Genomic DNA, 12,497 nt, shown 5'->3' on the forward strand with positions numbered 1-12,497 from the left:
GAACTAATGTACTTGGTAACAACGGCTCTTAAATATGCCACGTGTTAAAACTCCAGAAATGGCAGTGTCGAAAGCACCGCACCACACCTGGGGTTGACAAAAGCTCCTGAAGCAGCAGCACAGCTATTAGTTGAAATGAATGAAATGGATTGCAGCCAAAAGTCCATTTCACACACTTGGTCAACTCATAGCCACGTGCCGATCAGAACAAGGGACCATATACAGGGGCATTACAATGATATAATGCAAGTTTAATGCAATGCAAGATGTGCTGCAACATATACAATTACAGTGTTCTTACACTGAGCTGCATGTGACGAAAATGAACATTAATGTACTGCCCAAAAGGCGGACCGTTTGGACACCCACACACACATATTTGAACTGCATGCAAGCTGCGCTTGTCATTCAGCAGCTTCACTACTGTTCTCAGTCTTCGGCCTCTTGACCTCGTCAGTAGCTGCACTGTCGCCGCCGGCAGTGTCACCCTCCTCTGCTGGGCGCTTCTGTCCTTTGTTGTGCCCATCCCGATCCCCTTTCTTGCCGCCCTGCTTGCCCCCATGGCCCCGACCCCTCTCCTGATTACCCCTGTTCCCTCGTTGTCCCCGCTTGAAGCGATTCTTTCTGTCTCGCTTGGCCGCCGCCAACTTCTTCCAGTACTCCAACTCTTCGTCCCCTTCCAGCGCCGTTGCAGTGACGTCACAATCGTCCACCTTCAAGCCTTCGCCCTGCGCCCCGAGCTTGGCCAGGACGGCCTGCGCGGAGCCTTCCTCCACAAAGCGCAGAATGGCGTCCGGATTGCCCCGCGAGTAATCGACGAACGCCAACGCCGCGTACGGTTCCACAGCTTGCTTGAGGGTCTCGCGGGTCGTCTTGTTACCCAGTCCCGTCACTCGCAGAAGGCAGCCGAGTACCACGTCCTCCGCTTCCGCTTCTTCGGCAGCGTCGCCGCCGCCTCCCTGGTTTCCAGCCTTCTTCTTGGCTTTCTCTTCCAGTCTTGCCTGACGTTCTTCTTTCTTCCTGGCCACGTAGTCCACCTTCATCGAGCGCTTCAGCTCTAGCTCGTTGAACTTGAGCTCCTCCTTGGCGACGAAACCCTCGGCTTCTTCCTTGGTGGTGAATGTCGCGAACACAGAACCCTTGAACTTTCGGTTGCCGGGAAAGCGCCTCATGAACACGTTTATGCACTGTCCGAACTGTCCGAAGAATTCGAGCAGCTCGTCGATAGTGGTGGTGGGAGGAAAGCCCTTTGCGTACACTGTTACCTCGTCCAACTTCTGACGCTCTTTGTCGCCATCAGGCAACGGCTTCGCGGGACTGCGGCGTATTTTCTTTCCGTCGGAGCTGACCTCCAGCAGTTGGTTGGCAGACTTCTTCAGTGCCTCGGCGACCACGTTTTCCTCCGTGGTAAGACTCTTGAGCCTGTTGAAAGTCAGCAGGGTCTGGATAGTTACCCAGCCGTCATCCTCTTTGACCTTACCCTGCAGGAACTTGTCCCGAGGCAAGTTGAAGTCGCCGAAGTAGTACTCGACTTGCTTTATGATTTTGGCGTCCAGCGCAGACACGTCGGCCGGCGCGTTCTCGGCACCCGCGTTTGTCATCGCTGAATGCCGCAATGTAGACAGTAGACGAACAACGCTGAAACGCGCAGAGAACTGCAAGCTGTGCAACACTATCCAAGCTAATTCTCACGAACAAAAGGCTACGCAAGACACCCCGCCACAGCTAACAACGTCGCACGTGCTCGCTGTCGCAGTTATGCCAGTTATGCCGGTTCTAGCTGACCCAACAATATGGTCGTTTACAGTCGTCTAGAGCCAATCATATCCGATTCAATGCCTTGTCATCAGCATCAACCATAAATGTAATGCACAAACATATAAAACTTTTTAAAGTATTATGATTTAAAATTAGTAATCATTGCTTAATAATATTTAATAACTTAAACTGCAGGTAAAACATAACCAAGGTATGAGACAAACAGGCAGACAGAAAAATTAGTTTCGATGATGATAGTGGCGGACCTAGTTGAGCACTTGATTTCCGCGGTGTTATGGTACTTTATCAGTGGCGGCATAATTTATTTCTCTGTATCATTGGTACCATTGCCTCCTCTGACTATTAATGACCTCTAATAAAGCATACATCGCGTCCAGTTGTCCAGTCCGACCCGAAGCCAGCGCAGCGATGACAACTGCGATTGCAAGAGGTATTGGTTCAAGCATGGAGGAAGAATGCAAAGGTATACCACGCTTCTTCCATAAGTTAATGCATCGACGATTGAAGCACTTAAAGCCACAGTGCTTCTATCTTGGCATGACGCGTAGCCACTTTCTCTGCTTCAACAGTTGTCATTGAGATGCCTCATAGCTTGCTCTTTTTGCTCCAGGAAATAGCACTGGCAGCTGTAGTTGGATACAACTTAAGTCTGCAGTGAAGCTGCGCCCACATTAAGGACCACTGTGCGGAATTCCGCCACACACACACAAAAAAAGTAGTCCGTTAAAATTTTTCTTGCTACCTAAACAAGAAGATTATCACTAGAAAAAAAATTACAAGCTCTATAATTCTCGTACCTGGCTTGTTTAATGTAGTCAAACATTGAAAAGCTGATTTCGCTTACTGTTGTGATTGGCCAGCGGAGTAATACAGGGCACCATGGCCCAAACGGACAGACTGATCTGAGCTCTCAACATCAAAAATATTCCAACAGCATTTGCCACAGATTGCAAATGGCACCTGCAACCTGGGTAGTCTTGCACGGGAAGTACGGGTTGTCAAATGTGACTTTCCTGCCAATAAAGAAGTGATCACCTTTGTTGTTCCAAAGTTTGTAGCCCTTCACCCCGTCTGGATAGTGGACTAGTGTGCACTGTTTTGTTTTTAGATAGTCTTCTTCACTTGTGTCATCTGCTTCGCAACTTATGTTCTGCACCCAGACACTCTCAGGTGGTCCGACTTATCTCTCCTGCACAATTCTCTTCCTCATGCCTTTGATGGGCACTTGTTTTTTGCCCGACTCGCAGTGGAAATTGTGTCAGCCTAGGTACTCCAGTGTCATCTGATTTAGTGAGTAGGCACTTCGTTATGTCAAGCAGTGTTTGAGTCAACCTTTTAGCAACTCCAGTTTTTTATGGTGTGCTGTGAATAGTTAGCTGGTGCTTTAGTATGCGTTTTGAGGCAGGATATGCGATGCAGTTGGGTGGCAGTACATTACGCTACTGACATGCGCATTGCATGTGCCAGCAACATGAGACTTCAGTAGGAGTATCGTCACTATGCATAAAGGATTATATTCACCTGATTTTAGTTCCATGTTTTCTTCTTTCAAATAATTCGTTAGACATTAGAATACAATGGTCACTGCATGGTATCTGCCTATGACCGCTGAATAATTTGTAAACGAATTTCTTCTCTCATGCTGTCTCGGTTTCTCCAACCGGGTAATGGCTGCGATGTGTAGTTCACATTTAGGTCATGTGAGGCACAAAATAACCTTCAATATAAACACTGATACATAAGTCTAATTCACTGCAACACTTAGGTCAGCCTGCTTCAAGTGCTGGAATGACACCCGTTATATTGTTGCTATTTTTGTTCCCCAAGTGAACTGGAGGTCAACTACACATCACAACCATTGTTCAATTGATGAAACCAAAACAGCGTCAAAAAAAATTCACTTATAAATTATTTAGTGGTCATAGGCAAATATCACATGGTGCTCCATATATATTAATGTTTAATGCATCATTTGAAAGAAAACATACAGGCAAAAATTTTATGTCTATAGTCCTTTAAATTTTATATATAGGCTGGCCCGCTCTAATGTATGCACAGACTCGAATCCCTTACATTTGGAAACATATGCTTTCTTCTGTTGTGCAGGCTCGGTCCCCACTTTGATCAGGTGCTGCTCAGCACCTCAACAAAAGTCTCAAGCAGGAAAGCAGCAGCTCTTGTGTGCCGAGTGTGACTGTGGCGCATCTGTGCACGCTGACTACAAGGACAATCTTTGCATCCATACGGGCGAAACGTACCAGAGCATTCTTCATGGCCAAGGCTTTGCAGTGAAGAGCATCTTGGCAAATCATCACAGTGTCCATATGGATGAAAGGCCTTACAATTGCAGTTATTGCATCAAGGAGTTCGCAGAAGGGGGTATCCTGAAAGGTCATCTGCCTATCCAAGTGGGCAGGAAGTTGCACAAGTGCATTCATTGTAGCAAGAGCTTCACAACGAGTAGCATCCTGATAAGACACCTTCGTGTCCACACAGGCGAGAAGCCCCATCGATGCATTCACTGCAGCAAGAGCTTCATAACAAGCGATGGCCTGACAAAGCACATTCGCATCCACACAGGTGAGAAGCCATACCAGTGCATTCACTGCAACAAAAGCTTCAGAACAAAGAACACCCTGACTAGGCACCTTCGCATCCACACGGGTGAGAAGCTGTACCAGTGCATTCACTGTAACAAGAGCTTTGCAACGAGTGGGAACCTGTCAGAGCACCTTCGCATTCACACAGGCGACAAGCCGTACCAATGCACCTATTGCAGCAAGGGCTTCATAACAAGCGACAGCCTGACGAAACACCTTCGCATCCACACTGGTGAGAAGCCATACCAATGCATCCATTGCAACAAAACCTTCACAACTAGGAACATCCTGACAAGGCACCTTCGCATCCACACGGGCGAGAAGCCATACCAGTGCAGCTATTGCAACAAGGGCTTCATAACAAGCGACAGCCTGACGAAGCACCTTCGCACCCACACAGGCGAGAAGCCATACCAGTGCATTCATTGTGCCAGAAGCTTCACAACGAGGAACATGCTGACAAGGCATCTTCGCATCCACATGGACAAGAAGCTATGCCAGTGCATTCACTGCAACAAGTGCTTCCCAACAGGTGAAAGTTTGACAGAGCACCTTCGCATCCACAGAGAGAAGCCGCACCAGTGCACTCACTGCAGCAAAAGCTTCACGAAGAGAACCACCTTGATAAGGCATCTTGCAGCCATTCAGGCAAGTAGCCACACTAGTGCGTTCACTGCAGCAAAAGATTTCCATCGAGGACTTAACAGAGAACCTTCCCATCTACGTGGGCAAGAAGCCATATCAGCGCCACCAGTGCTGCATGGCCTTCAAACAGAAGGTCAACTTTGATCACCATGTCACAAGAGTGGAAAACTGGCCAAGTGACTTTTTCTTTTGTGAAAGCTGCACTGAATGACTCCACTATTCCATAATGATGTGATGTGTTCTGCTAGCATACAGTGAAGCACTTGCAGGCAGCCATTGGCAGTTTGGCTGCTAGGTCTTTGTTAAAAACCAACTGCTGTGTTTCATGCTGTGCGGCACTTAAGAAAGTGTGGCATGGCACGTGTGGTTTGAAGTCTCAAGGCTGCTCCTGCAGTGGAGTGGAGTCGCCCCAGGTTTATTTCGACTACTTTCAGTTCTTTTAACGCTCATTGGCACTGCAGGATGCATTGCACTTGTTGCTTTTTGTTCCAGTGGAAATGTAACCCCTATGGTCAAAATTTTCCCCTGCGGCCTGAGCCACCAGGGTGGGCAGCAGATAATAAGCAACCTTCAATGTATGTTGAACATATTAAACCAACGTTGTTTACATTTCAGGTTGTTCAGATTGTTCTTGTATTCTTGAAAAAGTAATCCTATGCTACATTTTGAGGCGAGTACACAGAAAGAACTTGACAGGCACTGCCCAATTTGTCCTTGCCCTGCCTTCTGCTAGCCATCCTAGTTGGCTTAGTTGGTAGAGTGGCTGCCCCGTACAGGTGGTGGTCATGGGTTCTGTTGAAAACCAGGGTGAATTTTTCTTCAGCTGTGGACGTATTACTTTATGGCCATATGGCGGCACATGGATAGGTGCTAATGAGTAATCACTCCTTTATATCAAATCTACTGCACATAGGAGGTTCCCCTAAACACATTCAACTAATATATATATTACTGTATGTGTAGCTTGTTCTTTCTGGTTGATATAGAGTTACAGTTTTGCTGAAACATTTTCTCATTATTATTTATTTATTTATTTATGGATACTGCGAACTTGTGCACAAGATCATAGCAGGTGGGAAACATTGTGTTCACATACAAAAATAGACACAAACAAAACAGAATTGCACATAGAAAGTCAGCAAGAAAATACCGCGGCAAGGTCATAAACAACAATCATTTCAAGTGCCCTTCAAACAAATGCAAAGATGTCTGCCTGACAACAACATCCGTGAGGTTATTCCAATCAGTGATGGTCCTTGGATAAAAGGAATATTTAAAACAATTAACTCGCGAATTTAATGGTGTTGTGGAAAGAGAATGACGATTTCTAGTTTGGTACCCAGAGGAATAAGTAAGGATATTGGAAGTGTCAACTTTGAAATTATTATTAATTGAAAGAAAAACTTTAAGCGACATATGTGATTTCTGTTAGCAATAGAGAGTAAGCCGCTTTTTTTTAGGTCACTGACTGATGCTCGCCCGTAAGTGTTATATATAAACCTTACTGCTTTCTTTTGGATTATTTCAAGTTTGTTTATGTTTACCTTTGTAAAAGGGCCCCAAATACTGCATGTTCTAAGATTGGTCTAATAATAGTGTTGTAGGCAAGGAGGCATGTACCAGGGGTTGCTAACTTAAGCAAGCGTCGTAATAAAAAAAAAAGCTTCCGGAGTGCATTTGCCGAAACATAGTCGACATGCTTGGTCCAAGAGAGGTTATCAGAAATCCATAGGCCTAGATATTATATTCTGTAACTTCATAAGGAAAATTATTACAAGCAGTGTAGTGATATAGAAGAGGGTTTTTTTTTTTAGTGTTATTCTCATAAATGCAGTTTTTTCAAAATTAATTGACATTTGCCATTTCACACACCAAGAAACTATTTTTGCAATGGTCGTAGTAATAGCTGTTGCTCTGCCATTTCATTTTGTACCAGCTCCCGAGCGAGCTTCAGTCTGCAGCCTCTTCGTACAGACGTAAAGTGCTCAAATAGCAGGCGAAATCCTGCAGTCCCAACATTGGTGGTAGCCTGACTAGTTTTGTTGTTTGGCGGTTACAGTAATACACACATGGTGATTAGTAACTGTGTAGTTAGCGCTTACTTGTCACAATGTGGCGCTACCTGTTAGGAGCAGCAGGTTCTGCACGCTTCTAGCATGGCAGGCGAACAATTGCAAGGCAGCGCCTTGCCGAGAAAAATAGAAAAAAAAATTGCTTGCTCACTTTTCGTGGTATGTTGCTAGCTATGGGGGGGGGGGGGGGGCCTCCCTCTCATTTCTCATGCAGAGCTAGCATGAAAGCCAGCGAGTGGGATCAGACTCAGTCAACAGCAGCAGTGTTTCAATGGAGGCGAAGTGTAAAAGACGCTGTGCGATGTCAGTGCATGGGTTTAAATGTCCAGGAGCCCTCCACTGGATACATATACTACAAAATGGCGTCTCCGCCATGTTGGAGCAGAGGCTCATTTAGCCACGTCAAAATATTTTTTGCAGAAATCGACACTTTCGCGTCTTTCATGTATGAAAGCGTTCAATATTGCTACAGCTAGATAGTTGCAAACATCGAAGTATTACTTCCAAATAAATTTTATAAGCTCTCTATTGTAGGGGTGGGCACAATTACTGTCGTCCAAAATGGTGAACAGTAGGTGTCACCCTACTAAAAGAATGCTGCAGCGAAGCAATTAACCTGGTCTTCAATGATCAGCAGTACAGCTTGGAAATAATATATGAACGGTCCCAAGACTTAAAATGTTTTACGCGACAGCATATACAGCTCATTAGGTCTAAAAGCCGTCTGCATAATAGTAGTCTGCACTGCATGTCGGAAATAATCGGGGGCCGCGTAAAAAAATCGTATCATGGTAATTCGTGGTTCTAGTGATTGATTGGTGTGTTATAGATGATGAGTTAATGAAATCATTGTAATTAGTTGATTAATTAAAAATGACAAAAAAATTGAAAGGGGGTTCAAAGGTGCCAAAATGCTCAGAATGAAAATGCCAATGCTTGATGATGGTAATTAAGAAAATTTAGAGTAATTGATCATTTAGTTAATTGAAAAAAAAATGCAATCAAAGGTGTTTTCAAAGGGCAAGGCGTCGCGCCGAATGGGCGATGGAGTTCTGTGGACTCCCTGGCGGCGCTGCAATACGCTGTCGCGTTCAACTTTTAAAGGCGAAGCTTAACCGTCCAGCAATTTAAGCATCCTTTGGCTTTTTGCTATCGGTTAGGAAACATTAGATCTCTTAACTCGACCAACGTGGCGTCTGCCATCGCCCCGTTTCACAGAAGGCTTTGCTCAGAACCTCAGCTCACCACGCTGTCGCTTTATTGATATATCCTTTTACGTGCATATACGCGCTGCCACAAAGTACGATCTGATAATTAACACACGTCTCTCAGCTGCCCACTGCATAATACAAGTGGACGAAAAAATTGACATCAACCTTTATTTTCTCATAAAGGCAAGGCCAGTGGCTGCATGAATGCAACGCTATTATATTCAACATTATTTTTTAAATATGTTCACTTGAGATACTTCGTGCTACCTTTGGCTCGCTGAGCTAACACTAACAGCATCGCCTACTCGCGGCATCTGCTAGCGCGCTCTGCACAATGAGATTGCACCCGCTTCCTGGCTCCATGTGTCCTTGTTGGCAACGTCGGGGTCTCTATTTGTGGCAGTAGCGTCATAATCTCTTTCTCTATGGCAGGGTTCGTACGGTGGCTAGTGGTGGGTTGCCACGCACGTGTCGTGCTCGTCCCAGCCGAACGTACGGCACTGAATGAGTGGCGGCCAGCCGAACGTGTGGCCCCACATGAGTGCCGTCAGCTGAAGGGACCGAGCATTGGCCAAGAAGACCTTCGAACGCTTTTCAGCGCGTTTGCGAGCTTACGTTTGAAAAACAAGAGTCCCAAAAATGTGGTAAAAAGCCACTATTATGCCGGAAATAGAACGCAAGAAAGTCGTAAGATATAAACCGCGAGTGCGCTAGTGACGCAGCGCCATCAGCGCTGCATAACGGCTAACAGCGCAAAATATGAAGCATAACAAAACGAAAGTGCTGCACGCACTCAAAGCATTTTTTGTATGAAATTCTGCAGTTCAAGTGCCTTGTACATGAAAGGAATAAACCGTGTTCCCAGCTCGCCGCTGATTATCTTACATCTCACATTTGTATTGACAAAGCAAGAAGCAGATCTGCTGCGAAATCACCTCTAATAATTGCAAGACCTGACGAAATAGGTTAGCCACATAAAAGGAATTAAATCATGAAAAACCACTTAGCAGACAAAAAAAGCCAGTGTTTTATGAAGAGCTTCGACGTTGACTGCCGGATCATATAACCGATATTCCGTCACTCCATGCTGCGGCTCTCGATTGTCCGTTGCATGGTTCGTCTGCCAGATTGCATCACCGCAAAAGGCGCTTGACAGGTATTCTTTGGATCTGAAGCAGTAACGGAAAAGCGTACCTAAATGGCCTTTGAAGACATTAGGTTAGAGATTTTCTACCCTGCCTCGATAAATTACCTGCACCTGCTAGGACGCAAGCGCTTGCGTGCGAATCGACCATCGCGATGCGGAAACAAAACAGCTAGTAGCACACTGAAACAGCAGCAGGTTGCTGCTAAAAAAGCTGCACCAGGGAAGTGAGAGCAAAGTAACGTGTTTCGGGACCATCAAACGAGATCAAAAGCCGAAACAAGAGCGACAGGCAGAATACAGATTCGAAACCTGCATGATGCCAAGCGCAAACACCACTCCAAAGTTTCAAAGAAGCTCAAGCTGTCCCTCAGCCTGTTCGGACGCAAGATAAAGGTAAGCAGTAGACAAAAAAAAAAGAGCAACATCTGCATTTCGTTTCGCCGTTTATGTTATAGTAGAAGGCAGCATGCATTCAGCTGAATTAAGAAAAATGTTAAAGCTTGTCTGCATTTTTGTTAATGGCACAAAAGATGTCAGTTTAAAAATGAGGTCATTCTTGTCATTTTATGGCTGATTTGCCTACTTTATATTTACCAGGAGCTGCTTGATGTACCAAAAAACAGGACATCCAGTAATGCTGCTTACTACATAACGTTTGTGTTTTGTGTTCTACACGCTAAGAATGTTCTTATGCCACTTGAAAGACCAAGCCGGTAAGCTCATTCTCTGTTCATTCACACCAGAGAGATGATCATTTGATATTTTATTTCTTACAAAGGCAAATTTCACACAGTCAAGTTATAATCTGCAGCGTTTAATTCCATTCAGTTTGCTGGTTTTGCCTCCAAAATTGTACTAGCAACTTAAGCAGGCTACCATGCAACGGGTGGATGTTTGGGTCGTTCTTGAAGGGGGCGGCTGAGAGGGCATTTCATTTGAACCATGATTTTCTGTGAATTTTTTTGTCGGAAGAAATTGGGTTCAGCATGTTTTTCCAATGCAAATTTTCTTGCTTGAAGGGAGCGGGGGAAGGCACCCACCTCCTTACATATGCCTCTGCTATGAGACGAGGCTCTATTCAATAAGCTTAAGAGGTATGGAAAACACAGAACTAGTGCAAAACAAACGTTTATCTTTTTCATTGTGCCTGTTGTCTTGCGCCCACTATGCCTTTTAGGCAATTCTTTGCTTGTTGGCACTGTGACGTCTTCCAAAGTGCAACGTGCTTCTGCCCATGGCACAGATGTTACTTCCACATTCCCATTGCAGGCCATAAATTAAATCATCATCAGTCCAGCGTAACTTCCTTGTCTTCTTTGATTGCACTCTCTCCATTCTTTCAAAAGAGGCTAACAGTAAGTTACTTTGCATTTGTTTTTGATTTACAGCAGTAGTGTTTTGAGGGGAGTTTTTTTTTTTTACTTTGATTTCAAAAGATTGGAGGCCCAGTCTACAAACTGTTTTGACCAGTCACCAAAGCTCGGCCTGAAATTAAGAACAGAAGATGGAAAGGCTGCTTATTATTCATACTTTATGATGTGAAAAAGACAATGAACATAAACAGGAATGACACTAGCACTGCGTCGCTGGCTGTGTCGTTTCTTTTCATGTTCATTCTGGTTTTCTTTGCACTATTGTAGAGTATGATTGCAGTTGAGCCCCTGCGAGGACATCCCTGCTGCCATTCACAAGTGCAGTATGTGGGAAGCATCATCACTCTTTATCCAGCATTTGATCTGTATAAATGCGATGCAGAATGTACCAAGTATTGCCATGACTGCTAAGGGTGACTGAACTTAGGCAGTACAACTACTGCAGCACAGTAATTCACTTTTTTTTTTATCAAATTCTGCATGTCAAATGTACCAAACACAGCTTGTCAGCCTGCAAATACCTCACTAAATTTCACGCTATTCATTCAGACCCGCATGCTCATTTTTCCAAGTTGAGGTGGGAGAAAGGAATGCTTCAATTATGGTCAACTCAAGACCCTAGAGGTACTCTCTTGCTAAGTGGACAAGAACAAACTGGCCAGTGCAACGTAGCTGGGCACTTGCTCGTGCCTGGGCGCGCTAAAAGCTGCAGCGTTGAAACACACCCACCCATTTTTTTTTTTCACAGTGACGGAAGACACGAGTTAGGGTTATATGCGAGAAATACTAACCTGTGGTCGTCCACTGATTTGAACTGCACTGCCATCTTAATGCACAGTTGGCATGACACTGAATTCACCAGAAGGCAGCTACTGTTTCTCATTCATTGCCTTCGATAGGTGTGGCACCCAAACATACAAGCTTCATTACTGCATTCACTTGTTTTACCTAACAAAAGTAACGCACATCGAACACTCGTCATTAGTAAAATTTCGTGCAGTTAGTACTCTTTCAATCTGTATGTACAATTCCTGCGATACGCTCTGCACAAACCAGCAGTGCAAAGGGAAACTGTTGGAGCTAATTAGACCTGTTTTGCAATGAGCGCAATCCTGCACTGCATTCTAACAAAATTTAGTCCAACACAACTTTCCGAGCTGCAACATTGTGGCTCTGAGCTACAGTAATATAACATATGCATTTCAAGCTAAACTTTCTGCTATAGCTTGCATCACTATTATATCAGTTCTTTCACACGACAGTATAAGCAGAGTTTCTGCGGTCCTCTGAAATGCACAGTGCTACATTGCTGTGCTGGCTAAGTAAAGCCAGATTTGTGAAACTTAATTTTTTTTAGGTATTGCCAGCACAGCAAGCGCAGTGACAAACCTGCCAACAAGTTTTCAGTTCTTGGACCACCACCTGCAAAAATGATAGACTTGTGAGGCTGTTACAACCAACCCCTTTGAACTTCTGCATTTGCGGACATGGGTGCTCAAAGCAACTGAAAAGAGCTTATCGGTTATTTTTCCAACCGCAACGTCAACTTAAAGTAATAAAAGACTGCGTTTGTGTGTCTGTCCAATGTTTACTTTCATCAACCAAATTAATTTGATGTCTCGCAGCCAGATATGGCACTGCAAGCAAGAACCGTAGGTGCCTTGAGAACC

General features: G+C 44.7%; 2 protein-coding genes across 2 annotated transcripts; one reads left to right on the forward strand and one right to left on the reverse strand.

The window, feature by feature from the left end:
* Positions 1-230: 230 nt before the first annotated feature.
* Positions 231-1,766, reverse strand: LOC144106994 (lupus La protein homolog). Its single transcript, XM_077639969.1, has one exon. The coding sequence runs from the start codon at positions 1,599-1,601 to the stop codon at positions 405-407; it is 1,197 nt and encodes a 398-aa protein (XP_077496095.1). The 5' UTR covers positions 1,602-1,766; the 3' UTR covers positions 231-404.
* A 260-nt stretch (positions 1,767-2,026) lies between these two features.
* On the forward strand, positions 2,027-5,638 carry LOC144106993 (uncharacterized). Its single transcript, XM_077639968.1, has 2 exons — positions 2,027-2,242; positions 3,886-5,638. Exons 1-2 carry the CDS (start codon positions 2,125-2,127, stop codon positions 5,166-5,168), a joined length of 1,401 nt encoding a protein of 466 aa, XP_077496094.1. The 5' UTR covers positions 2,027-2,124; the 3' UTR covers positions 5,169-5,638.
* Positions 5,639-12,497: the final 6,859 nt, after the last annotated feature.

Source organism: Amblyomma americanum, chromosome 10, assembly GCF_052857255.1.
Source record: "Amblyomma americanum isolate KBUSLIRL-KWMA chromosome 10, ASM5285725v1, whole genome shotgun sequence".
Classification (NCBI taxonomy): domain Eukaryota; kingdom Metazoa; phylum Arthropoda; class Arachnida; order Ixodida; family Ixodidae; genus Amblyomma; species Amblyomma americanum.

Bases quoted from the DNA above. Each gene is read 5' to 3' on its own strand.
- LOC144106994 (XM_077639969.1), bottom strand. From the start codon at position 1,601: ATGACAAACGCGGGTGCCGAGAACGCGCCGGCCGACGTGTCTGCGCTG.
- LOC144106993 (XM_077639968.1), top strand. From the start codon at position 2,125: ATGACCTCTAATAAAGCATACATCGCGTCCAGTTGTCCAGTCCGACCC. The intron at 2,243-3,885 runs GTATACCACGCT...TCTGTTGTGCAG, and splicing joins CATGGAGGAAGAATGCAAAG to GCTCGGTCCCCACTTTGATC.